At 38.0% G+C, this 26,604-nt stretch overlaps 1 protein-coding gene across 4 annotated transcripts; it reads left to right on the top strand.

Annotated features, from left to right (window-relative positions):
• The first annotated feature begins 1,316 nt into the window (after window positions 1-1,316).
• acsl5 (acyl-CoA synthetase long chain family member 5) lies at window positions 1,317-15,567 on the top strand. 4 transcript variants are annotated; one of them, XM_033985039.2, is made up of 22 exons: window positions 1,317-1,514; window positions 3,738-3,811; window positions 4,474-4,633; window positions 5,562-5,673; window positions 6,349-6,413; window positions 6,496-6,597; window positions 6,959-7,058; window positions 7,587-7,765; window positions 7,833-7,865; window positions 8,183-8,234; window positions 8,307-8,380; window positions 10,047-10,124; window positions 10,801-10,935; window positions 11,523-11,657; window positions 11,729-11,824; window positions 12,478-12,550; window positions 12,629-12,717; window positions 13,238-13,354; window positions 13,565-13,708; window positions 13,796-13,897; window positions 13,970-14,041; window positions 15,379-15,567. In XM_033985039.2, exons 3-22 carry the CDS (start codon window positions 4,478-4,480, stop codon window positions 15,514-15,516), a joined length of 2,052 nt encoding a protein of 683 aa, XP_033840930.1. In that variant the 5' UTR covers window positions 1,317-1,514; window positions 3,738-3,811; window positions 4,474-4,477; the 3' UTR covers window positions 15,517-15,567. The 4 variants fall into 4 exon arrangements, with proteins under 4 accessions (XP_033840930.1, XP_055085371.1, XP_055085373.1 ...); XM_055229396.1 differs by having other exon boundaries at window positions 1,374-1,514; window positions 3,774-3,811; XM_055229398.1 differs by having other exon boundaries at window positions 1,374-1,514; window positions 3,774-3,811; window positions 4,458-4,633.
• Window positions 15,568-26,604: the final 11,037 nt, after the last annotated feature.

Genomic DNA, 26,604 nt, shown 5'->3' with positions numbered 1-26,604 from the left:
TTCTTTCTGTGCAGAGCTTGCATTGGGACATTTCAGTGGGACTTTACTTGCCTGGGATCCAGAATACACACTTCTTCAGTACTTTAAAAAGATGTGAAAACATGAAAAACATTGTGGATTTCTGCAGGATCAGTGGGCAAAGCACTAAACTCAATCTGAGACGAGATAAATTTGATTTTATTTGTAAACCATAGGTGACCAATGAGCTCCCTTGTTTCACATGCATCACTGAAAAAAACAGATGTGATTGCATGATCACATTTGACTAAGCTTGAGACACAAAGGAGGACATGGGGACCACACTGATATCAATCTGTATAAGAAATACAGAGATATCATCCTGGATTTGCCAGGCAAGGACTGGTTAATAAATAGACAGATATGAATGAAAGAATGATTGAATGAGTCAGCCACAATATTGCACTATGGTCACCCACTGCTCCTGAGTGGTTGCCTGAGTAGCCAAGGTCAAATGCAAGGGGAAAATGTCCTCTCTGTGAGAATAAAGTATGACTTTGCTATAACTCGGTAAATAGGCAGCCAAATGTCTCAAAGCATTTTGTTGCATATAAATGTGCCATGACGATTTAAATAGGGCGGACATGAAAAAGAGAGCCCAAGTGATGTCATTCCCCTGTATAAATAAAGATAAAAAATAAAGAAAGATGACAGTATTTGTTATCTGAACATGTGTGCATCTGTGCACATATTAGGCTATTACCTACATCCACTACACATTTTATAGTCCCAGCATTAGTTAATGTGACAGCCTGGTAAATAACTGGTCATGTTACGATCCCAGTGGTGTGATCCAGTAGTCTGTGAAGCATAAAATAATACATAACTATGGAAATACAGCACAACGTTCACATATTCATATATATATTAATTGCATTGTGACTCATGACATGCATTTGTTTTTCCACTAGAGGGCGTCGGCTGCTGTCCTCTTTTTTATTTACAGACCTACTTTTTATAACCCGTACCTTCACTTTTAACTCCTAATTTTTTTTAAAAAAGCATAAAAGTATAAGCATATGTCTAACGTTGTACTAACAATTAACTACCCAATAGGAATTATCCTTATCCTCTTAACCATAAAACGTGTAATAAAGTACAAAGCGCCGTTGCCGACTATTATATCGTCACCTCTTGTGTGCAAACGGCGCACAAATTGTACCATGCTAATGAACCAAGTAGCTGCTTATTATTAATTTGCGGTTACGGTGAAGGTGAAAAGTGTCTCGTTGTCCTCTAGGGAGCGGATTTGCTGGATCAGGGCCGTGAAAATCCGAGAAAAGCCGGTCCAGAGGCAGGTCGGGCCGTGTTTGGTGTGAAGTGTTCCTACGCGCTCGTGCCACACCTGTGCGTCGTTGGCCGTTGACGTCGCTAATGACCGCACGTGGACAGATTGCTCTTTAGATACGGGGCCGGATTCAGCTGGGTTTGGTCCTCTGGGGGTCCACCTGCTCCTAGGCTCCTGTCCCTGTAACTACCTCTGCTCGTCCCACCAGGTAAAAAAACCCCACTGTGTAATCAAGGTATAATCATGTGCTACATAAATATAGGGCTGCCCAGCTGATAATAAATGAGACACCGTTACCAATGAGACACGTGCGGCCTTTGCTGGCGCTCCTGTTGAGAAATAAGGCGGGTAGTCTAAAAGAGGGAGCCTGAAACTGCTCAAATGTTAATAATGAAGTCATGTGGCCAAGCTTACTTGCTCCAAAGGGGAATTTCATGCTACCAAATAATGTAGAACGATTGCCAAACACTTAAAGGTGTACTATGTCACTTTTCTGGTAGTGGATGCCCCACCTGCTTGTCTCTATGGAATGTCTCTTGCATGTCCCACAGTTTGGCATTAAATCTATCCATATTTGTATTCATTTTTAAGTGTATTTTTCACTGGTAGAACACATGTTTTACAAGTATTTTGCACAATAAAGACTTGCTTCTCCACAGTTATGACCTGTCAGTTGGCCTAGTGGCATCACCTGTTTGGAACAGTCCTGGCAATGCATGGAAACAAGCAAGGGTTGTACCCTCCACCAGAAAAGTTACATTGTACACCTTTAATGAACCAGTGCAATGAATAGAAGCATTAAAGGGGGTTCAAAAGGCTGATCCTCCTAAATGATTGTTTTCATGTATAGGGAGAAATGAAAACAGGCACTTTTTTCTGCCCTGTGAGACTGAGCCTGATTGGAAACTGGAGCAAATTGATGATCATGACCTACATAAACCTTTCTTCATCTTTAAAGGTCCTATATAATGCAAAATTGAGTTTTGTAAGCTTGTAGCCATGTTCTAATGCTTCCTCAATAACATACCAAGAGTTATTTTGATTCACACATATTTGAGTAAGCCTCCTGTTATTAGTCTGTCTACATCTCCAAAGCTCAGAATGCTCTGTTCCACCTTGTGATGTCATGAAGCGGTAGTTTTCAAGTTAACAGCTCCTTTTAGTTCAGTAGAAATGTTAAATTGACTGAAGCACAGTGGAGAACTGTATTACCTATTAAAAACTGTCTGTATTACCACATGACATCACAAGGTGGTACAGAGTATTTTGTGCTTGAGAGAAGAACTCAGCCTGGACATGCAGGATTTGTGTGAATGAAAAGAAGGTATGTTTTTTGATGAGGAAACATTATAACATAGATCAGATCAAACCGTGTATTAAGGCCTCTTTAAACCAAAAACAAAAAAAACCAAAAACAAATGCATGAAGTGAAAATTATAGCTATGAGAATAGAGCTTTTATGTCATTTTGAAACTGCATGTCCCACTAAGATGATTAGATTAGTCTGGTTTATCCACTGATAAAGTCAAATGATAAGTAATGTTGAAATGGCCCGCTGATATGTGGGTCTGTTTTGAACTGTAAGAGCAAATAAGCTTGAATGGAACAAAACAAAACCTAAAGTTAACCGCTCAAGGAAAGGAACTAAAACAGTTTTTGTTTTTTTTAAGTTTTAAAAAGATTATGAGCACTTCTAAGTACTGAAGTACATGCAAGTTTAAAACTAATTTGATTTGTAAAGCTTTGTTATGAAAATGTAGGTGTGGAAATCTGTTTATTAGATGCCAGAATTTGCACATAAAAGTTTGTGTTTAATCTACTTTCCTCTTGCTTTTCCCTTACTACTATTTACATAACAATGCTTAAGTCATGAGTACAAGCTTCTCCTCTGCTTCAGCTGTACTTTGAAACCAGATTCTGATAAAAAAAAAAAAAAAAGATCTTTTAACCTTTCACCTGGTTTGCCGTTGATCTTATTCCATCTTGACTTGGCCTCAACACAAAATGCTACTGAAGAACTATGAGGAACCATTCAAAGTTGAGGTTAAATTGCAAATAAGTTATGAAATTGTAAATGGGGCTGCAAGGTCAATAGTAACCAAATAGAAAGTGCAAGTTGAAAGGGCTCCATTGGCAAAACATAGGGGGAAGGATGCAATTTGTGAAGTACCGTAATTTCCTCCACAAACCGCAGAATCTCCTGTCTTATTCTGCTTAAAAATGTAATTCTTTGTCAATTCATATTTCAGTGTTAGTATTTTATTTTCTTATTTAAAATCTAAACTTTGTACAGAATTCTGTCAGAAAATCACAATTGGATTTTTGTCTCCTTATCGTTCACACTGTAAATGTGTTGTGTTATGGTAAGTCAAGGGGGGGGCAAGGTGCAAAGGTTTGTCGTCAGATGTTTTTATGGGTTTCCTGTGTTCAGAGCTGAGGACGATCTCACCTGTCAGTGTCCCTGCAGCTGTGCACCAGCCGGACCAGGACTGTGGGTAACACCAGGTAAGAAAGCACTAATTTTGTCACTGCATTTAGTCCTAGCAAAGGCAGCAATTGTGCATCTTGTATAATCAAACAGATATAGGTCTAACCCTGTAGGTAAAATGTCTGAGTCTTCTGTTCGATTAGCTGAGCATATTACAGTCTTTGTTATTTCTCCTGGATACACACAAACTGAGCACTGAAGAGAATCATGATTTTAAAATAAAAGTTGTTTTTAAACTTCAAAGACTGGCAAGTGGCACAAAAGAATACAGCAATTATAATATTTGGATTTATAATGTGATTAAGGCTGCACAGTTTTGAGTAAAAAAAAAATCGATGCAGTTCCTACCAATTCAGTTCCGTGCAATTTGATGGAAGACTGAAATATGAATTGCTTAACTAATGAAAGAATCCTATACATGTTGGAGGTCTAAACGTCAGGGTTCACGGGTTTTATTCTTAAAGACGCTTTGCATAGGACATTATCTTGACTAAATAAAGTGCGACCTCTGATCAAATCAAAACCAACATTGTCTAATCACATTTATGATCTGTTGGAGAAATCTGTTTAAAGTGCTTCTCCTGATTTAATCTCTTTATTAAAATAATGGGTGGACAAGGCAAACTGTTGTGAAATCTAAATGTAATGCCATCTGGTTTAAAGCCCTTTTCTCCTGCAGCACCATGGAGGCACTGTTCCAGTTCTTGTTCTCTCCTCTGCCAACTCCCGCTATCATCTCGCTCTTTGCTGTGGCAGCGGCGGCACTGTTTTACCTCAACTCCAGACCCAGCCCACTGCGCCCCCCAGTGGACCTCAAGTGCCAAACCATTGGTGTCAAGGTAAGACATGAAATTTTAATTTGTATATGAAAGAACTCATTGTCTCTAAAAGGAAAGGGTATTTTGCACACAAGGGTTACTAGTGTTGTCACAATGCTAAACTTTCAAACTCTATTTTGATACCAAGGAAAATGACTCAATGAATGACTCAATAAAAGTTTAATACCATAATGATCATAAAACCAAATTTTTTGGGCCAGATTTTTATATTCAGGAAATTACATTCTGCTAGTTCTGTTGCTGATGGGTTTCAGCTTCTTGTTACATGCAACATTTCACCAAGTTTGGAAATGAATGAATAATGACTATAGTGCAAGTGTAAGCCATGATTATTAAGTAGCTTTATATTGGAGCTGCTTTGGAGGCTCAAAAGAGGAAGAGCAAAGGAGCATATAAAAGTGATGGGTGTGAGAGTGATGGCAGCAAGTACTTTTCATTCACCAAATATTAAACATGCGCTATTAGTTTTCCAGTGGAGGATCAGTCACCTGCTTGTCTCACTGACTACATTTTTGCTTTGCCTGTAAAGTTCTACAATATGGGAATAAACTTGTCTATCTCCATTGATACAAGCAAGTGATGATCTGTAACTGATTTGCTTTTTAAGGTATTTCTTTATAACGCCTTTTAATAGAGCTGATGTATAAAAAAAAAAAAAAAAAAAAAGATAAAAGTCCTGAAGAGTCCTGAAACATTCCAGGTAAAACAATAACATCTCCATGGAGACAAGTATGGAGGACCTCCACCTGAAAAGCTACATTGTGTACCTTTTTTTTGGGTCCTAAATGGCTCTTCAGGACTTCATCATTTTTGAATAACTTTTTTTAACATCCATTTGATTTTGTTGCGTATTTTTTGACTGCTCCACCTCTTGCTCTGCATAATCTACATAATTGTTCTGAAAATGTCATTCTATCCATGTCTTTAGGATGGAGCCCGTAAGAGCGCCCTGTTGGAGGATAACAACAACTTGCTGTCATTTCACTACGATGACGCAAAGACGCTCTATGAGGTTTTCAAAAGGGGCTTGAGAGTTTCTGGTGAGTGATTTGTCCATTGAGGAAAAGTTTGAACTTGTGAATTTTGTGTAATCAATTTATTCTGTCCAGAAAACTGATACAAGGTCCCTGCTTCCCTTTGAGAATTCATAGTTTGTTCGTGTACTTTTTTACATTTTTAACTAATTCCTACCATGTTTGTCAAATTCTGAATGAATATTGTATTTAGACCAGCTGTCAAGTGCTCTATTTTGTACTTATACAAAAGTACACATACATGGGTAAAAAGTTACTTAAAAAGGTCACATCAAAACATCTTTAGTGAAAAGTATTCAAGTACCCATTTAAAAATGTGTTAATTTGTTACGTTTAAAGTATGTGTGTGAAATATTTTTCCTTTTTAAAATGTTAAATGTAGTGATATTGATTTTTTTTTTTTTTAAATGCACATTTTGGTCAACCGCAACAATACAAATCAATTTTTCTTATGAATTTTGTGTTTTAATTTTTGTTCAAAGCCAAAGCTTAAACTCAAACTGTAGTCAGGATGTTACCATGAACATGGTAAAAATAACCCCCAAACCTTCACATTTTTGAACTGGACAGAATTTTGTAGATACTTCAGTACAGCATTTTGCTGCTTGTACTCAATCTAAATCAGTGGTGAAAAGTAACAACCATTAAAACAAATATTATGAGGTCCATTGCTTGTTTCAGGCAACGGTCCATGTTTGGGCTACCGAAAACCTGGACGCCCCTATCAGTGGTTGAAGTATAAACAGGTATAATCCATAAATGAAAAGTGCCCAAAGGTCTTTTATTTTGAAAAACATAATCAAACGTAAAGTGTTTTTATGTTGTTAGGTGGCAGACAGGGCAGAGCACTTGGGGTCTGGGCTCATCCATAAAGGCCTGAAGCCCGGATCAAACACCTTCATCGGGATCTTTGCTCAAAACCGCCCAGAGGTACGAACTAGGAGCTATGAACCTATATATTAACAACTTTTACAACCAATTATTTCAAGTTTGAATCAATATCATAAAATTTGTCTATATCCTTGGAGAATGTTCTGAGGTCTGGTTCGAATTTGGAGGTAACATTATTATAACATATTTCAATATATGGAGTAAATTATTATTTTTATTTATTTTGTACACAAACTTTAAGATTTTTTATTGTACTTATGTTGACTGACACGTTTATCTCTGTTGACTTTTGAACAGGATTCTCTTGAAAATTAGATCTCCCAAAGGCAACTTCCTAGTTAAATAAAATAAAAATAAAAACTAGTCCTACATTATTGTAAACTGCTGCCTCTCTGTGCAGTGGATCATCAGTGAGCTGGCCTGCTATACTTACTCTATGGTGGCTGTCCCTCTCTATGACACACTGGGACCTGAAGCTCTCGTCTTCATCATCGAACAAGGTATTGACTCTCCCCCGTTATTCACACCAATGATCACAACAGCTGTTATTGCACGTGTGAGTACACGGCTGCCCCCCTGAGGCTGTGGGAATAATTACTGTTCATATACCCCTCTAATTTAATTTGTGTTTTTTTTTACAAATCCCATTAGTTAGACTGTTTGATTTTAGGGGAAAAGAAATATCTTTGTGCAAGTTTGAGGAACTTTTAGTTTATCAAATAATCTCCTAATGAGCTCTATTCATTGACAAAATATGGCAAATTTGTTCAAAATCAATTTTAAACTTAAGCCTAGACTTAAACAAAATTGATCTAAAATGAATGAAAATACTTTGTTTTTATTCATAACTATCCCTTAATATAAGTAAATATAAAATAAATGCAGTGACATGTATGTAATTAAACCGTTTTAGTTTTGAACTGTTATATAATAATGGATAAATGTGATCTTATTTACTGAAATTCCTCTTATATGCTTTAAATTCTCACCCCTCAAATTGCTGATTTAATTTTTTTTTTCTCTTTCAGCTGACATTTCTTTGGTTGTTTGTGACACTCAAACCAAAGCCCAAACGCTGCTGCAGAACGTGGAAAAAGGCCAGACCCTGGTGCTCAAAACCATTGTCATCATGGATACCTTTGACCCCGAGTTGGTGGAGCGCGGGCGGAAGAGCGGCGTGGAGATTCTGTCAATGGAGGAAGTGGAGGTAAAGATAAAACTGCAAAATTCCCTCAAGTCAATAAAAATGTTTGACTGGCTTGTTTTTGTTTTAGACTCTGGGAAAAGACCATCTTCAAAAACCTATTGTGAGTGTGTTTCTGTGTAAGAAGGGGGGCATTTATTTTAGTTGTGGTTAAAATTAATCAAAAATGTAAATTTTACATTTGAGTATATATATTTAAATTATTGTAGTATTAACACAGAACTGACATCGCAATACCAATCTTCAAAGCCCTAATCAGGAAACCTTCACCTTAAATATTCAAAATTCTGTATAAATTGTCTGTAGCAAAGGGTCCTGTATTGAAAAAAGATTTAGAACAGTCCGAAATTGTACTATGACACGATGTTTAACAATATTGATTTTAATCTCAATATTAACACTACCATTTTGATGCAACAGCCACCAAAACCAGAGGATCTCAGTATTGTGTGTTTTACCAGTGGTACAACAGGTATTTAAAATGTGTTTAAAATATTTTGACATATGAAGCAAATATAAAATTGACTTAGTTATGATTTTATAGGAAACCCAAAAGGAGCGATGCTGACCCATGAGAATGTGGTCGCTGATGCAGCTGGAGCTGTTAGCACCTTTGAGGTATGATTAAAGGGCCCATATTACAAGATTTTCTGACCTGTGGTGTTTCCTCATCACACATGTTTAACACATAAACACTGCATATTTAGGCTGGGCTCTTCTCTCAAATAGACATCACTCTAATCAAGGTGGAGCACTTCCTGTAATACCGAATGGCATCACAAGGTGGAAGTTTTTTGTTTTGTTTTTTACTCCATACACCTTCACTAGAATCTATCTTCAAAAGATTAGTTCAGTAGAGATTGGTAATTCAAGGGCTGAACTAAAGGTAAAATGTAGCTATTGACTTCAAAACTACCGCTTAATGACATCACAAGGTAGAACAGTATTTTGAGCATTTGGAGTCGGCAGCCTATTGCAGGATTACTCAAACATCTGAATGAAACAAAGCACAACTCCAGGTATGTTTCTGATGAGATGACAACATAATGTGAGCTTTAAGACATGTCCTGTTATCTCAAGAATCCATTTTGCATAATCTAGAACCTTGCAGCCAACCAATATATATTTTAATTGTAGGGAAATGCATCTACTTATCTCATTAGTCCACAAAATGAATGTACAATGCCTCGATAAACCATAAATCCCCCCTTTGAACTGTCACCTTATCGTGGTGGGGGAGTTTGTGTACCTGAATGATCCTAGGAACTATGTTGCCTGTGGCATTAAGCCCCTGGTAGGTCCTAGGTGACAGATCAGGCTAGGAGTAGTTCACAATGCCTCTGGATGGTGATATAACAAGGATCGTGATGTCGGCTGGAATGGTGCAGCTGGCCCCCAATTACAAGCGTGGGCTCACCAGGTCACCTTGCTGGGGGGAAGGGGTGAGCCTGAGTTCATGCAGGAGGTTGAGAGGTACCGGTTAGATAGTCGGGCTCGCCTCCATGCACAGCTTGGGCTCTGAGAGGGGTCGAACTCTGGCGAGCTGTTTTGGGCTTGCTTATTGCCCCACAGCTCAGCCGCCACATGTTGGAGTTTGCCCCGGTGAACGAGAGGGTTGCTTCCCTGCACCTTCGGGTTGGGAACAGATCTCCCACATCTTCCAAGGAGGAAGCAGAGACTGCAGACTTATTCATCACCCAAGCTGAAGTTATTAAGGTGGTTCGCAAGCTCCTCTGTGGCCAGGCTCCTGGGGTGGTGAGATTCGTCCTGAGTATCTTAAGTCTCTGGATGTTGTGGGGCTGTCTTGGCTGACATGTCTCTGCAACATCACGCGGTCGAGGACAGTACCTCTGGACTGGCAGACAGGGGTGGTGGTCCCTCTGTTTAAGAAGGGGGACTGGAGGGTGTGTTTCAACTACAAGGGAATCACACTCCACATCCTCCCCAGTAAGGTCTATTCTATTACTCACAGGTTCATGGAAGTTTGCTCAACCAGTCCACATGTGCTTTGTGGTTCTGGAGGAGGCATTTGACTGTGTCCCTTGTAGTGTCCTGTGAGGGGTGCTTTGAGAGTATGGGGTCCGGGGCCCTGTGCTATAGGCTGTCCGGTCCCCGTATGACTGGAGCAGGAGCTGTGTTTGCATTGCCGGCAGAATGTCAGACCTGTTCCCAGTGCATGTTGGACTCCTCCAGGCCATCAATAAAGCAGTTGAAAATGGATGAATGCATGGAAACTATAATTTTTTTTTTTATTTTTTTTTGTAATCAATACTTTGTTTTACAGTCGTCTGTGCCTCTGACCTCAAATGACGTCACCATCTCTTTCCTGCCTTTAGCTCACATGTTTGAGCGTGTTGTACAGGTACGTGCAGAAATGTAGAAATGTTACTTTGTGTATTTGCACTGAAACTTGTTTCTTAGTCCAGTACTTTATTAACTATTTACATCTAATATTAGATTCAAAATACTTGATTCATACTCCGTTTGGTAGAGTTGTATGTGGGAAATATTATAGTTTAGTGACAGTTTGTGTATTGTTGTCATATTCCTTTATTCAACTTTTTTCACAAAATATATATAATCAATATTATCGTCTGACACAATAACCCAAGAGAGGATTTGAACCACAAAAACTATTCTAAATGTGCTATATTAAAAAATCATGAGCTGCAATAAACAGAATGCAACACTTCAGTCATTAGTTTGTATCTATAATAAATCATAGAAGTTATTCAACAATCTAAAGCTCAAATCTAAGTGTAGAACAGAAAAATAAGATTCCCCACTAGTGCAAAGAAAAAGTAACACGATAAAATGATTGTTCCATCTAACCTATATTGAACGGTGAGTCGATATATTAACAGGCCTAATGCCATCTAAAATGTGGAATTGCTGCCACTCATGTCACATCTGGTACCCATGTCTGAAAGTTTTGGTGGTTTATCATTTTACTCCCTGATTAAACATTAAAATTTGACATACATTTTACCTAGTTATAATGCAGTTTATGTATTATTATTGTGTCCCTCCATGTACAGGTGGTAGCGTACGGAGTTGGAGCAAGGGTGGGATTTTTCCAGGGCGACATCAGACTTTTACCTGACGACATGAAGACGCTGCAGCCCACAGTGTTCCCAGTGGTCCCACGACTTCTCAACAGGGTCTATGACAAAGTACGTGAAAGTAGTGATGGGACAGTAAATGGCATTGTTTATTGTGATAAAAAAGGGTTGACAATAATCATTCATGGGACATTTTATATAATCGTGATTATCGCCAGCAAAGATAATTGTCATATCACCAGAATGTGCAGAAAAAACCTTCTCCATGATGCCTGCTTTATAGAATTGTACTTCATGAGTGAATACATTAAAATTATAATTATTCCCATGCGATTAACGATTATATCATGATAATTATTAAAGCTGCACTGTTTTAAAATGTTATGCAATTATTTTGGTCATGATAATCGTGGCATCAAATTTCAATATCATCTCATGCCTATGGGCAACAATACTTGATCTACACCTGTATTTAAATTATAAAAAATTGTAATCAAGGAATATTGCGAAAATGTTTATAATTTATAAGCATTTCATATTTGGTCAAATCTAGTGGATGGTATTCATAAAAATTTCGAACTCTTTTTGGATGCCACAAATTATGAAATTGAAAATCATAATTCTTGTTCTTGAAAAGGTGCATTTTTTTTAATTTTTTTTTTTACAGATTTGACTGATTTCTTTCTCTTCTACTTCAGGTTCAGAGTGGAGCCAAGACGCCTTTTAAGAAGTGGCTGTTGAATTTTGCAGTGGACAGAAAGTATGCTGAAGTCAAGGACGGTATCATCAGGAAAAACAGCATTTGGGACAAGCTTATTTTTAACAAAGTTCAGGTAGATATTTTGTGTAATAAAAAAACCCTCATAGCTCCACTGTAACACAGCTTTGACTTTTTGTTGTGTAGGAGTCTTTTGGTGGTCGTGTACGAATCATGGTGACGGGAGCCGCTCCGATCTCTCCCGCTGTCCTCAACTTCCTCAGAGCTGCTCTTGGATGCCAGGTAAACAACTGAACAGAAGTTTCACTTCGATGTAGTGTGAAATTTTATCTTGTTACTAACATCTCTAATTACATAAATCAAACATGTGTGCACTAAATGGGGATAAAAGGTTAAAATCAGTTCATTGCCGGATTTCTTAGATTTAAAATGGATTGGGGAAGGATGAGGTCTTATGCTTTTGATGAAATATAAAATAAAATAAAGGCACATTTGATTTTATTTATCTTTATTTACACATGGAGAGCCCAGTCACAGCACTCAGTCTTGTTTTCATGGGCACCCTGTTCAAATACAGTAAAAAATACAAACAAAACAAATATGTACGCAAGTCCCATTTACGTGTGAGTCAGTGGATCTGAACTCAGTGTGCGCTGGTCTGAAGGTTGGCAGTTCGAATCCCGCTTTCACCATAAACAAATACTGTCAACTGAGATACTGTTCTTCCCCCAATTTATGACTAATCCCCTGATTTTAAGGGCCAAAATTGGCGATGGTATTTTCATTATATCAGAATTTGTGAATGTTGTTCACTGACAATGGTACTAAAAGTTATTCCAAACTAGAGATTTCCTTTGATGTTAAAAACTATAAATAAAATATTGAATTATATAATAAACTAATTTGTAAGTGACCTCTACATTATACTCACACAGATCTTTGAGGGTTACGGTCAAACGGAGTGCGCCGCAGCCTGTACCTTCACCATGCCTGGGGACGTCACTTCTGGTATGGAGCCCAAATATAATTACACTAACAGATTAATGTGAGATGTAAAGCGCAAGCGAGTAATTTGTTTTCTTTCAGGACACGTGGGAGCGGCTCTACCTTGCAACTTCGTGAAGCTTGTGGATGTTGAAGAGATGAATTATTTTGCCTCAAATGGTGAAGGAGAAGTAAGAAAACCAAATGATTTCAGTCTTGTGTTGTCTTGTAATATTTCTAACCATGTCTGTAGAGATGACAATCTGACAGACATGTTTCATCCATTGACTAAAAGAAAAAAGGAAATTATTGATAAAAACGTGTATAGCACAGATATTAAAATTGCTACAAAACAGAAACATTTAGGCCTCTGGTTAGTCCAATGATGAGTGATAAATTGGTAAAGGAGCACAGTACTTTTTGGTACTGGTAAAATGTCTCTTTTGGGCCTCAAAATGGCGCCATAAACCTACAGCCGCAACTTGGACTACAGGGGATTGTAGATTTCTTAATATAGATTTTCTTGACATTTCATCACACCCCTAGAATGAACCAAAATGTATCCCAATATATTGTAGGAGTGATTCCCAGTCCTAGTTCATACTTAAACTCAATTATTTTGAAGTAACTGAAGTACAGATTGTTATTTCTGTTCAGCCACGACTTGGATGAAGACTTGACACAAAAATACTATCTTTTGTGGTGTCACAGGTTTGCATCAAAGGCAGAAATGTGTTTAAGGGATACTTGAAGGACCCAGAGAAGACTGCAGAGGCTTTAGATGAAGACGGGTGGCTTCACACTGGAGACATTGGGAAATGGCTACCGGTAAGAAGGAATTAAGGCTGGTTCACACAGTCCTGGTTTAGTCCAGTTTTGAGCCTTGAGACTGGCTCTGGTTCTGGGGCTCAAATACTAGTCCTGATTTGGTCATCATTTGGATGAGTGAATGCAGTTTAGTATAGCATAACTTTATTTCTTCTGTTACTAATGGTGAAAAAATGATCATCTTCTGCAGTCTTTTTTTTTTCTTTCTAGAGTGGAGTTTTGAAAATTATCGATCGCAAAAAGAACATCTTCAAGCTAGCTCAAGGAGAGTACATTGCTCCGGAGAAAATTGAAAATGTGTATGTACGCAGTGGACCAGTTGCCCAAGTGTTTGTGCATGGAGACAGTCTGCAGGTAACAGGACACACCCCAATATTGTATACATGGTACATGCCTGTTTTTTTAGTTGTTTTTTTTTAATGAAATTCTCAATCTGTCTAGTCTTGCCTGATCGCCATAGTGGTCCCTGATGCTGAGAGTCTTCCAAGTTTTGCCAAAAACCTGGGGATTGAAGGCGGAGTAGAAGATCTGTGCAAAAATAAGGTAACTCACAAGCACTAATATCCATGACACAGGGGATTTGCAAATATCCAATTGTGTTTTTTCGCTTTGTAGGAAATCAAGAAGGCCATTCTTTCAGATATGACTAAACTGGGAAAAGAAGCGGGCCTCAAGTCATTTGAACAGGTTTGTCCGAACTGATGTTGAATTATGGAACTTCTATAGGCTTTGTGTGTTAGCTGTTGTGCCTAAAAAAATTCAAATTAATTAAACCAGAGGCTGCCTCAAAATTGGCATTGGCATTAATATTAAGACACTAACATCTCTCTAAACACAGAAAAATGTCCTCAAGTATTAAGCCTTTTATTTGTGTATTTTTCAACATGTTGTGACCTCCACCCACAGCTCACAACAATTGCATTATCTTTAAATATTTATTCATTTTAGCGTGACTCGACAAAAACCTCCATAGAGATAAAATTGGACAGGAAATGGTAATGCTAACAGTGAGGTTGCCAGGCTCTATTGTGCATAGAGCCAAGCTATTGCTTTAACTATTCACTTCACACTCTGTGGTAAGATCATATTGTGGCCACAGCTGTCCTCTGGCAGGCTGGCTTCCATCTACCAATCTGTGGCATTGGCCCCTCTGAAACCACCAACACTCAGTTATACTTTGCATTCTTACTAGGAAAGGTGGGGGAAGTCTCTTGCCCTAAAACATAATAGAGCTACTTTTGCCACACTGTATTTTACTCTATATGCTGTTACACTATTTTTATTTTTTGTCTTGAGTAGAATTCACAATTAATCTTGTTTTCTAATACTTCCTATGGAAGTATAATTTTTGATGAATTTAATGATATTTTAATCTGGACTTAGCAATGTGGCGTTTAATTAGTAATTCTATTTCTATGACATGACCTAACCTTGTCCTTCTTAACACATCAGTTTTTTGAATTTCAAGAGTGTTGGCAAGTTTTCATCAATGATTGACAGGTTTAAAAGTGTCAGCTACACAGAATGTTAAGTGTAGGAGGGGTGGAGGTCTCTATAAAGATCCCTAAACTTCTTCCATTTGAGTAACAATACATTTTCTTTTGTATAGATGTTATATATGTTGCTCAAACAAAACAAAAATGATAAACTTAACTTAGTGATAGTGTGACAGTTTCAAATTTGGCATAACCATAGCCATGAATCCTGTAACTTCTTGGATCTCTTTTGTCTTTAGTATCAGGCCTGTTGCTCAATTATAAAGCAAAAATAATAGACTAGAAACCTAGCAATTTGGCTTTACTTTTTTCACAAACATTACATAACCACCTCCTGAATACTGCAGCTTCTTGCATCTCTTGTATTTTTGTATTTAATTTTTCATCTGGTAACTGAGCAACATGTCAAAAAAAAATTGGCAGAAGTTTCAAATTTGGCTCTACTTCCTTTGCTGTATTTTTACTAACATTACATAACCTTGACCTGGTTCTTATAGCTTATCTTTCTCGTATCTTTGGTATCTACAGGTGAAAGACTTGCACCTTCACCCGGAGATGTTCACGATTGAGAACGGACTCTTGACCCCGACGCTGAAGGCCAAACGTGCCGAGCTCAAAGCACTGTTCCAAACCCAGATCAACCAGCTGTACTCTTCTATGCAGTAACCACTCCCCTGAACGCCATTTCGTAATAAAACATGAATGACAAATATCAAAGGAGTCTTTTTATTTATTATAAAACAGGTAACATTATACATTTTGAAGCCCAAATACATTTGCTTATGTTATTATTACACCTAACCAGCAATGTTTGTATCCATGGGTTTCAGGATTGTGATTGTTGCCATAGCAATCAATACAAATATATCCTAGTTTTTGATTAGGAAAAAGGTCCTAAAATGTTGCCTATAGCAGGAAGCTGAAAGTCATAAACACTGGCTTAACTAAGTTACTCATGGAGTAGTAATGGGATTTATTTGGTGTTGCACTTAGAGGCGTCATTGTACATTTTTTCTAATAATATATTAATTACAAAATAATGAAAAATATGAGGTGGGCGGTGGTTTCAAATCTATTACAGCATTAACTGTGCCTGCCTATTAGTATTGGTCCCACATTGGCAGTGCCATAGCGTCCTCCAGTGGTCAAACCCGGTTATGAATACATTTTAAAACGCTTTAGATTTTAGATTTAATAATGGGGCCCAGGTAGATTTCATGGCACTGCTTGAGTAGAGATTTTTAGTAGATGCTAAAATCTTCAGGCCAAATGGCCTAAGCAATAATGAACCATTTTTAACCATAACATTTCATGAGGTTTGTAGAGCATTTACTTGTCTTTGCATAAGCCAGTTTTTTATTTTTTTCATATTGACGATGTATCACAGTGTTTGCTGAGTGAAGGTTTCCCCGCGTTAACACTGCCACCGTGTGTCGATATGTTTAGTTTCACTTTAGTCTGTCCCGGGCTGCAGCAGGACACTCCACTCCACCTGGAATTTCCCAGCAGCTGAGCGCACCGATCCTCGCATTTCCTGAATTTTTGACTCTGAAAATCTCAAAATAACTCAGTTTTTGGACAAATGGACCAATGCCTCTGCCGTGCGTGACTCTGAAGCTTGGATCTCCTCTGTGCGTAAAGTTTGATCCCACGCTCCTTAAGTTTGTACCTGTGAACCGGAGCAGCTGCTCTCAACATGGCCTCTTCCGCCACAGGTGACCGCGAGGAGCAGGTAAGCGGACTTTAAGCTCTGTTATCTTATGGTAAACGATACGATGGCGATATAAGGGACGTACAGCGATGGCGTGTCATATGAGAAGTTATTACCATTCAGCCTACGGCGCTGTGCATACTTTTCAGAGATTTAATTCCTGTTTTCTTGGAACAAGAAACTGTCGAGATTTGAGCTGGATTTTGTTACTATTGGTAACATAATACAGTTATTAACTGTGGTCTACAAACTTTGCCTTGCAAATGGCTTTGCATGAACAGCAAGAACACGAATAGGCCCATATCTAAAATATACCTGCTGATAAGTCAATATGTGAAATGAATGACTATCCACATCTGTTAAGATGCAAATTTCACTTTGTGAAGTTGGATGCAACCATTATTGTTTCGAAGTGCATGGAAGGTCAAGGCTACTTTGCCATTTAAACGTGTGGTCTGCAACAATAACCCATTATTTTTACTTTTTCATAGCTATCATGATTGATTAAAAAAAAAAAAAAAAAACTTTATCCAAAATACTTGTTTCCAAAGTTTACATAACTTATGCACTATAGGCTGTATGTCAGGTGGAGGATACATAAATTATACCAACATCTTCAGTTTAGCTCAAAGAAACTATTCAACTTGTTCAGACAACACAATATAATTCATATTTTTGTAAAGAAATGACAAAGTCTGTCTTAACCTACTGGGTTATATTTGATCCTGCTTCCCCCCTGGCCTGTGTCTCCTCCCATTTGCCTTTTAATGTTTGACCATGTATTGTCATCGGAAATGGTCTGTGTAGTCAGTCGTGGTAATAACTATGTGGAGTAGAGGTTTATTGCAGTAAAAGCAAATATTGAAACTCCACCTGTGTGTAGATAGTGGTCAGAAGAACAATGCTGTCATTAGACTTTGGTTTGGACATGAGCGCTGCATGTCAGCTGGTATATGGGCCATTAGATGTGTTGATAATTGTTCATTGTATTTTAAGAACAGAAATATATCTAACATATTTAAATGTGCACCATAACTTTTATGGATAAGGAGGTGCCATACAACATCTGCTAATCTTGGAGATCATGTTACTTTGCTTAGAATGTTCCGCTATGGCATTACACTTGTTTATCTTCCATTATTAATTTTCCGGTGTTTTATTGCTCAAATATCTTGCCAAAACATGCTTTCTTATTGTGAGTGAGATTATGTCAGTCTGCTCTGAACAAAATCTGACTTGAAACTTAGCCTGGTGGTGTCACCTGCTCGTCTCCACGGAAATATGGCATGTTTAATGCCATACAAAGGATCATTGCGGGGAATGATAATATTAGATTTTAGTGTTCACTATTGACCTTATTCTGCCCCACCCACTTTTGCCTCTAAATGCTACTAAAATGCCAATGGTGGAACATAATGAAGTAAAAGTAGTAAAGTACTATACTTGAGTAGAATTTTTAGGTAATTGTACTTTACGTATTAAATTTGACAGTAGATGCGTTTTACTTTTACGTCATTACATTTGAGAGCAGGTATCTGCACTTTCTACTCCACTACTTTTTTGAACTGGACTGTAAAGTAAAAAGTACTTTTCATATGATTTGAGGGATTATTTTTACCATGCTCGTGGTAACATCCTAACTAAAGTTTTCGAGTGTAAGCTTCGGCTTTGAGCAAAAAAAAAAAAACTGTTGCTGTTGACCAAAACATTATCACTACATTATCACACATTTGACACTTATAAACAACACAAGCACAAATACTTTTACTTTTTACTCTTTAAGTACATTTTTAAATGGATACTTAAATACTTTTACTTAAGTAGATTTTTTCGTGTGATAGTGTGTAACTTTTTACCTTTGTATCTGTAGTAACAAAATTGAGTATTTCATCCACCACTTTGTTTGTGGTAGCACTTCCATTTTGGGGTAAATTCTATTCATTTCAATGGAAAATTTGAGAAAAGGTTTACTGCTAAAATGTGATACAAAGTAGGTTGCTTTGTGTAAAAAGTTCTATGTTCATGTGACCAACAAGTCACCACTGTCCCGATTCTCTGGGAGGCTTTAAAACTGCTCTGTCCCTGTAGAACTTATTCGCTGTCATGACCGGCAGCTCTGTGCAAAATAATACAACCCGAATGACAATGGCGGCGCCCACAGCAACTTCCGGAATAAGGTGAATAGTCAGATTAGTTTTACATTTGTCACATGTGATGCCACATGACCAACACAACTTTATAAACTTTTATTCACATTGTCCAGTACTTTACCATTTATTTATATTTGAACCGTTTCATGTAATCAAATATCTGAATGAAAAAGTAAAGTTACAGGCCCTGTACCCATGTATCTGAGCAATATTTGTGTTGTCCCTTATATTTTATAAGCAGTTTAAAATCACAATAAGTCTACTATCTGCATCTAATTATTGTTTTATTGTCTGATAATCATGAAATGCACTGTTGGCATACAAGCTGTTGGTGGCTAAACTCCACTCTAAAAGTTGTGAAACGCGCTCATAAACTCATTGAGGTGAATAATCATTTTTAAGATGGTAATAATCAGGTACTTTTAATGGGACATAAACAGCCAAAGGAACACATTTAGTGGACAGAATTGCAATGACAAATCATGCCAAAATCATGCCAGATGCCCTTCCTCTCTATTCATCAGTGCAGCTCTTGAAACTGCTCATCTGATTAATTACAGTAGTCCATATTGTTGTGTAATGAGGCTGGATAATAATTTGTTAATGCATAAATGATAAATCTACATATACTTTGTCAACATCTCCTTTAGCCCCATTAGCTGAGATGCTGCACATTGATGTAACTTGGAGTAGACACTGCAAAGGTCAGCTGTTTGTATAAATTAATTCCGTGTGAGTTTCCAATTCTTGTAGTGAGAAACGTTTGGCTTAGTCAGCGATCTGCATGTGCCTCTGTTTGTGTGCAGAGGGGGGGCTATTGATTCACAAGCACAGGCTCCGGGCTGAAAGAGGAGAGGGAGGAAGAGAGGGGGGGAGAGGGGAAGGGGGCAAACATGACCTCAGTCATGGTGAGGTAATGGTGTCTGTTACTCTGGGTTAAACAAACGACACATGAAGGAGCATCTTCGGTTTAGGCAATAATGTAATAAGACACAGCTGATTGAAGTTGGGCTGCATGGGGCAAACAAAGAGAAAAAATTGAGATATACATATATATCTGTAACATCCTTTTAATATGAATTTCCTGAACATGAACAAGACCTAAAATGTAAACAGTTTTAAAAAGTTCTGCAAAAAGAAAATAAAAGTAGTGTAAATTATAAATAAAATGTAGGAATAAAACTGCTCTTTTGTAATTCATTGTTCAGTCCATTCACATTTTTTGCAACACCTGTACAAATAGAGCATATCTGATGGATTGCCATATATGAATGTTGTTATGGAGATAAAAAGATTCATTTTTGTCCATAACACCCAGATTGCATTGTGCTCTAATTCCATTGCAGCTGCCGTATGCATGGTTGTACTAGTGAAACCCAAAAAGAAATGTATCATCTGTTGAACTACAAGTAACACTTCAACTCATTAATAAAATCTCCCATTGAGAAACTGTAGTAGTATCCCCATGACCCCCATGACTTAACAAAAGCTCTGTTATTGTCTGCACATCTGGGCTGTGGTTGAATACGTACCAGTGTGTAATCCATGACCGAGGATGGCAATGTGTTTGAGTGTGCTACTCATTACAATGCAGTTACACAGGGCTGGCTCACATACAGAGCTGAGGACAGGGTGACACTGCAGTCGCCTCTTTAGCTCGTTTTTTATTTGCTTTGTTTGTGTCCATGTCTCAGGGGACTGAGGAACTGTGTCCCCACAAAGCCAATGCTTTTGTGTAGTGCTTGTGAGATGTTTAGATCATATAACGCAATAAAGAGGAGAGATTAGTCCAATGAGGTCTTCTGTTAACCAAGGTTTAGTTTGTTTTCATACCTGGCAGTTTCGGCTGCTCATTAGCGCTCTTCCTCAAACTGGTCACGTGATGTTGCTGTAAAGAGTCATATGATTTAAACAGGTTTTGGTGCCGTCTTCCTACTGGTGGAGACATGATGATCACGATATCTGCAGTTCAACTCTTTCAGGACAGGACTTTAAACCAGAACGAGGGGGCCTTTTTACTCTCACACATCAGGGATACTGTTAGATATTATGTTTGAAGTGTAGAGATGAAAAAAGTATGTAACAAAGTATGTAACAATGACTAATGTACATTCTTCTTAATGAATTGGTTACTAAATCAATTATATATTAACAGTGAACCACTGACATAATGTTATGTTATTGTACATTACCATAATTTTATTTAATGCTTAGGAACCATCAGCAAAGTGGTATTCCATCAATTTGAGACTTATTTTGGGAAATTGTTGGTTATTCTCATTTTTATTTGTACGATTTTGTACATTTGTAAACATTTATTTCTCTCCTATACAACATAAAGTACAATAAAGTACAACAAAACTTTGTTTTTAATGAATAAATCTTCACTGATAGCATTCAGCTCTAGCCAAGGTCCATATTTGGATGTCCGACCGTGAGTATCATAGCAACCAAAGAGCCAATGCAGAGCGAGGCTGATGAAGGTAACATCACTTTCCGCCCACACCATTGTTTTGGAGCAGGTGCTTAGCAACGCTGTCACTCAAACCTATTGCTAATGCTAGTGGGAGCGACCTCAGGGAAAGAATCATCGTGATTCATCTGTTATTAATATTCATATTTAGATTTACAGACACAATAGTGAAATAAAAAATACCAGGATAGTGTAGAGTGAGTTAATACGAACATTTTCACCAAAATGACGAAGCTCACTACAGAAGTTACAGAGAGGGGTGACAGATGGATGCCATGCCCATGATCACTCCCTATTTGGAACGCAACAGCTTAGCTACATATATTTATATATATACACAGTCTACATATTGGCAATGAATTGAGTAGCCAGTTATGAATCAAGAACATCCTTATTTTCACTTCTAGGAATATCTATAAATTATACTCATATTGTGCAGTGTGAATATACGTAAAGGTATTGTCAGCTATCAATACTGCTGTTACTTCTATTACTACTTAGAGCAATACAAAATACTGCTATCACTATTTTTTTTATCTCTCATGCAGGTATTTTCTATGTTGTAAATACTTTACACTATTTAATATGTATTGTAACACCATGTAAAGGTGCTTTTATTGTTCTGCAGTTTTCATTTGTTTGGATCACATGACTCATTATAACTAAGTATTATATTACTGCTGCCTTTGGTAGTAGTATTGTTTGCAGTGATTTCAATGGGAATGCTGTAGTTGTGTCATAGATGTTATTGTGTTACAAGGAAGTTGCTGGAGGAATTTGTGCTGCAAAGCAGAGCAGACTTCAAATACAGCCACACCTGTTTTTAAGATGAGCTAATGACTGTCACTTTAAACGCTGGTGATCCGATTGTAACATCCTTGGTCAGATGAGGACTCCTGTCTATCACTGTCTATAAGTTAAGTTCTCCAGAGTCCCCGCCTCAAGTGGAGGAGTTCAGGCATCTTGGGGTCTTGTTCATGAGTGAGGGAAGGATGGAGCGTGAGATTGATAAGTGGATCGGTGCAGCGTCTACAGTGATGGGGTCGCTGTTGTAGTAAAGACGGAGTTGAAAGGCAAAGTTCTGATTTACCGGACAATCTACATTCCTACCCACAGCTATTGTCATGAGCTTTGGCTAATGATGGAAAGAACAAGATACAGATACAAGTGGTCAGAATTAGTTACCTTGACACTCCCTTAGGGTGAGGAGCTCAGTTACACGGAAGGAGCATCTGTTCCGGATGGTTCCTGGGGGAGGTGTTCCAGGCATGTTCCACTGGGAGGAGGCCCCAGGGAAGACCCAGGACACACTAGGAGGCTATGTCTCTCGGCTGGCCTGCGAACGTCTTGGGGTCCCGCCAGAGAAGCTGGAGAAGTTGTTTAGGTTTAGGGAAGTCTAGGAGTCCCTGCTTAGACTTCTGCCCCCACGACACAGCCCCTGATCAGTGGAGGAAAATGGATGAATGGAAGTTATGTTTGAGTGCTTGTCCATCAGCCCAGAGGTTGGTGGTTCAAGCCCCACTCATACCAGAAAAATGTACCCTTGTTGCCCATGTATGAATCTGTTGTGTGTGAAAGACTTCTGCTGGATGAGGCAAATTATCAGTCACAGAGTCACAGAGACTGATGAGAGCGATGTTGACTCTGCAGTCCACACAGAAAGTCCCTGTCCAGGAATTAAATCCTAGACCTTCTCACTGTAGGGCACAATTTAACAACTCAGCCACCATGCCGTCATCATCCCAGCATCATGACTCACACATTCACACATAGCTGTATAAACCTTTAGAGGTAACCTTAGCTATTTGCATTGACAAGAACTATTTCTTGCTAATGAAGTGCTTAAAAAGGACAACGTTTTCACCATTACTCGGACATGCAATTACATCATAATCTCTCTGCTTTTGCTGAAAAAAAAAATTGTTTCATTTTTCTGTCAGCCCATGTCTAAACCATCACTATTTTAAGTGTCAAATACCACACACGGAGATCTGAATGACTGATGTGATTGGCTGCTTCCTGCACACCTGACCCTTGACCCTTGACCCTTTTCCCTTATATGGTCAGACTCATCTTTGGCCAAGTGCTATTGTGCAGTTGGTATTCAGGCTGCTCTTGCTTCTTGTACCCTATAAAGTATGACATTTTAGAACAAAGACCCTTGTCCAACATAATGGCCTGATGGAAAGGTTAACAAGCAAAGTAAAAATGGACTATTATGGCTGAATAGAATGTCCAGTCTCCTTCATTCATGTGTTGATATAGAGCAGACACAGCAGTCCCAAAGCCTTTCTGTGGTTCTGATTTATTACACACACAATGGCAGCTCAAAGGACAGGGACCAGGCCTAACATGGTGTCAATGCCAACCCACTGAGGCAAGCCATTAGGAATTAAAACATGATTCAGGACGATTTCCATATGACCAGTGTTAATTTCAACAAAAGTTCTATAGATTTATATTATATGTACTTTATTCAGTTTGTTTCTAAAGGTTCACTAACTTCTGTGGGAGGGTCTGTTTACATGAAGATGTCATTGCTTTGCCAGGAATGTTCCACAGTAAGGCTTTAACATACTATCATCATGGAGACAAACAGGTCACCAGGCCAAGTTACAGGTCAGATCTGAGGAAGCATGCATGTTTTTCTAGGTATATTTTCAGTGATAAAAACACCTGTAGTAGGTTCAGTTCAAGATAGATGCCATACAAGTTTAATGCCATACTGTGGGACATTCCAGGCAAAGTGATAACAGCTCAATGGAGATAGTGGACCCAGATCAGAGAACCTATGTAATGCATCTTTATTAATCCCAATGGAAATGTTATTGCTTGCTTTTATTTTCAGGCATCCATGTTTTCACTATAAATGGAGTTTACTTGTTTTCTGGCCCATATACTGTAAAATGTTAATGTTATGAGCCTTATTTTGCGATATATGTTTGGTAAACTGTCCAAACGTCTCACTTCTCAAACTTTTTTCATTCTTTTACGATCCACTGCTTATGTACTGTTGGCAAACCAGTTTATTCTTAAATAAACAAACCTACTTAACGATTTAAGATGATGATATCTCTATAATCTGTATAATCTGTATAATCTGTATTCAGTAATGCTTTGGGCCATTTTCTCTCTCTCTTAGCGCTTCCTTAGCAACCAAAAATGAATCCAAGCTAATTTCCTGTTGGCAGGGCATTTTATTCAATATGTCCTCATTAATATGTAGGAGGGCATCCCCGGAAGTTGCTGCATTTCAGTATTTTGTATTTACTATTACCAGGCAGACTACTACTACCACTACTACCACTAGTACTGCTATTACTAGGCTACTATTACTATTACTACTCCCCCTCCTGCGACTGTTGCCACCAGCACATTTTTTAGGCGTACTTTACACTTTCTAATTAAACATGTACTAACTTGAGGAAAAGAGATGCTACTTTTTATAATCTCTGAATGAGTGAGGGCATTAGGTGAAGTGTACTGTAGTAGTAGTTGTAGTAAGCGTAGTAGTACCCCCTAATTGCATTTGAAGTGAATCTCTATACTGCTAAAAGTTGCAGATGTTGGAACTATTGTATTTTGGAATGATTGGCTAAGTGTAATTGGCTCTGTGCACAGCTTCACCCATAGTGGTTTCAATATCATCGTGTATTGCAATATTTCTCCGTAGTAATATACTGTGCTTCAAAATGTGTTATAGTGACAGGCCTGCTAACGAAGAGAGAGCAGCACAAAACGTGACTACACAGCTCTCTTATAGGTTTGTCGTTAAAAAAAGGGCTTGGGGGGAGTTTGAAGTAAATTAAAATGACACCATTTGGAGAAAATAATCCAAATCGGCCGACATATCTGCACAAAAATCGGCTATTGGTTGCTCTTTTAAACAATTTGCATGAACATCTGCACTGAAAAAGCGCATGGTACGAAAGAGAAAGGATGACTGGCTCTTCTAAACAGTTTTTTGCCCCTGAGCAGTTGGAGCGTTGCCAGCCTTGTATGTGATTTGATTTATGGAGAGGGCGAGTTTAATGTGAACTTGCCAAACTGAATTCTTGTGTGTTTATCGAGCCCACATTGATTTATGTAAAAATCTCCTCAGGGATCTCATTTCTGCCAAAACAGCCAGATAAAACCGAGCCCACTGTGTCATCGATCCCATTTGCTTATTTGTTCATTTCTTTATTCTCCAGTTCCTATTTAAAGATGCACTATGTAGCATTTCTGATGTGAGGTCCGCCACCTCCTTGTCTCCATGGAAATCGTATTGTTTTGTCCAGAATGTTCCAATATTGTGTTATTTTTGCATTCTTACTTTACAGATCTAACCTATAACTTGCCTGTTGGCATTACCTGCTTACGTCATGGTGATAAACATGCTTAATGCTGTACTATGGAACATTCCAGGTGAAGGAATAACCTCTTCATTCAGGCAAACAGGTTGTGGACTAGAAAAGCTACAAAGTGTGACTTTAAATTTCTACAGATAAAATAATATAGATCTTATTCCAGCTTGTGTAAGGTTTGGATAGGCTATACAATTGGTTAAGTACAGATACTTGAACAAATATTCAAGTAAAAGTATCATGTGAAAAAAAAACTATTTAAGTAAAAGTGTTACCTGTTTAAAAAGTTCTTAAAGAGTAAAAAAGTATTTCAAGCTGATTGTGAGATCTATTAGAGCTTCAAATGTTTGTGCAGAATTTTGTTCAACAGAGACAATTAAATTGATTGTTTTTCCTACCTGTTTTGATTTTTCTATACTTGTGTTTGCTCAGACTAAGAACGTGTTAACCCCTCAGACTTTTCAGCAGGTCATAAAAAGCTATTTTACTTTTCAGTCTAGTTAAAAAATGTAATGGAGTATAAAGTACACATGCCGTCTCTCAAATGCAGAGAAGTATAAGTAAAAAGTATCCACAAGTTAAATACAGATACCTAACATTTGAACTTAAGTACAGTACTTTACTACTTTTACTTTGTGATTCCACCACTACTTAAGAAATAGATGTTTCAGTAATAATTCACTTATACAAGATTTGTTTTATTTATCATAAAGCAATCAGGTTGGATTTCTTTATACAGTTGTCCCTCAGTGTATCGCAGTTCACCTTCCGTGGTCTCGCTGTTTTGAGGATTTTTTTTTGTGCAAATTTGCCTGCTTTTTTTTACAGTGTATGAACGCACATTGTGTTCTGCGTTCTGATTGGCTGAGGGACTGTAGACTGTGTACAGTGTTCAGCCAAATTACATAAATAAATGTTCGGCCGACACTACAGCAGAGCAGCACCAGGACAAAGAGGCTCGGTCAGAGGAACTGAGAAATATGCGTCACTATATGAGTCACTATTAATGAACAAGAGAGAAATGTGAGAAAATGTTAATGTCTGTCTGAAAAAAGTGTATAAAGTGTGTGGTGA

The sequence above is a fragment of the Periophthalmus magnuspinnatus genome, chromosome 19, assembly GCF_009829125.3.
Source record: "Periophthalmus magnuspinnatus isolate fPerMag1 chromosome 19, fPerMag1.2.pri, whole genome shotgun sequence".
In the NCBI taxonomy this organism is placed as follows: domain Eukaryota; kingdom Metazoa; phylum Chordata; class Actinopteri; order Gobiiformes; family Gobiidae; genus Periophthalmus; species Periophthalmus magnuspinnatus.
The sequence above is the reverse complement of the archived record's forward strand: the minus strand, read 5'-3'. Positions and strand labels throughout refer to the sequence as shown.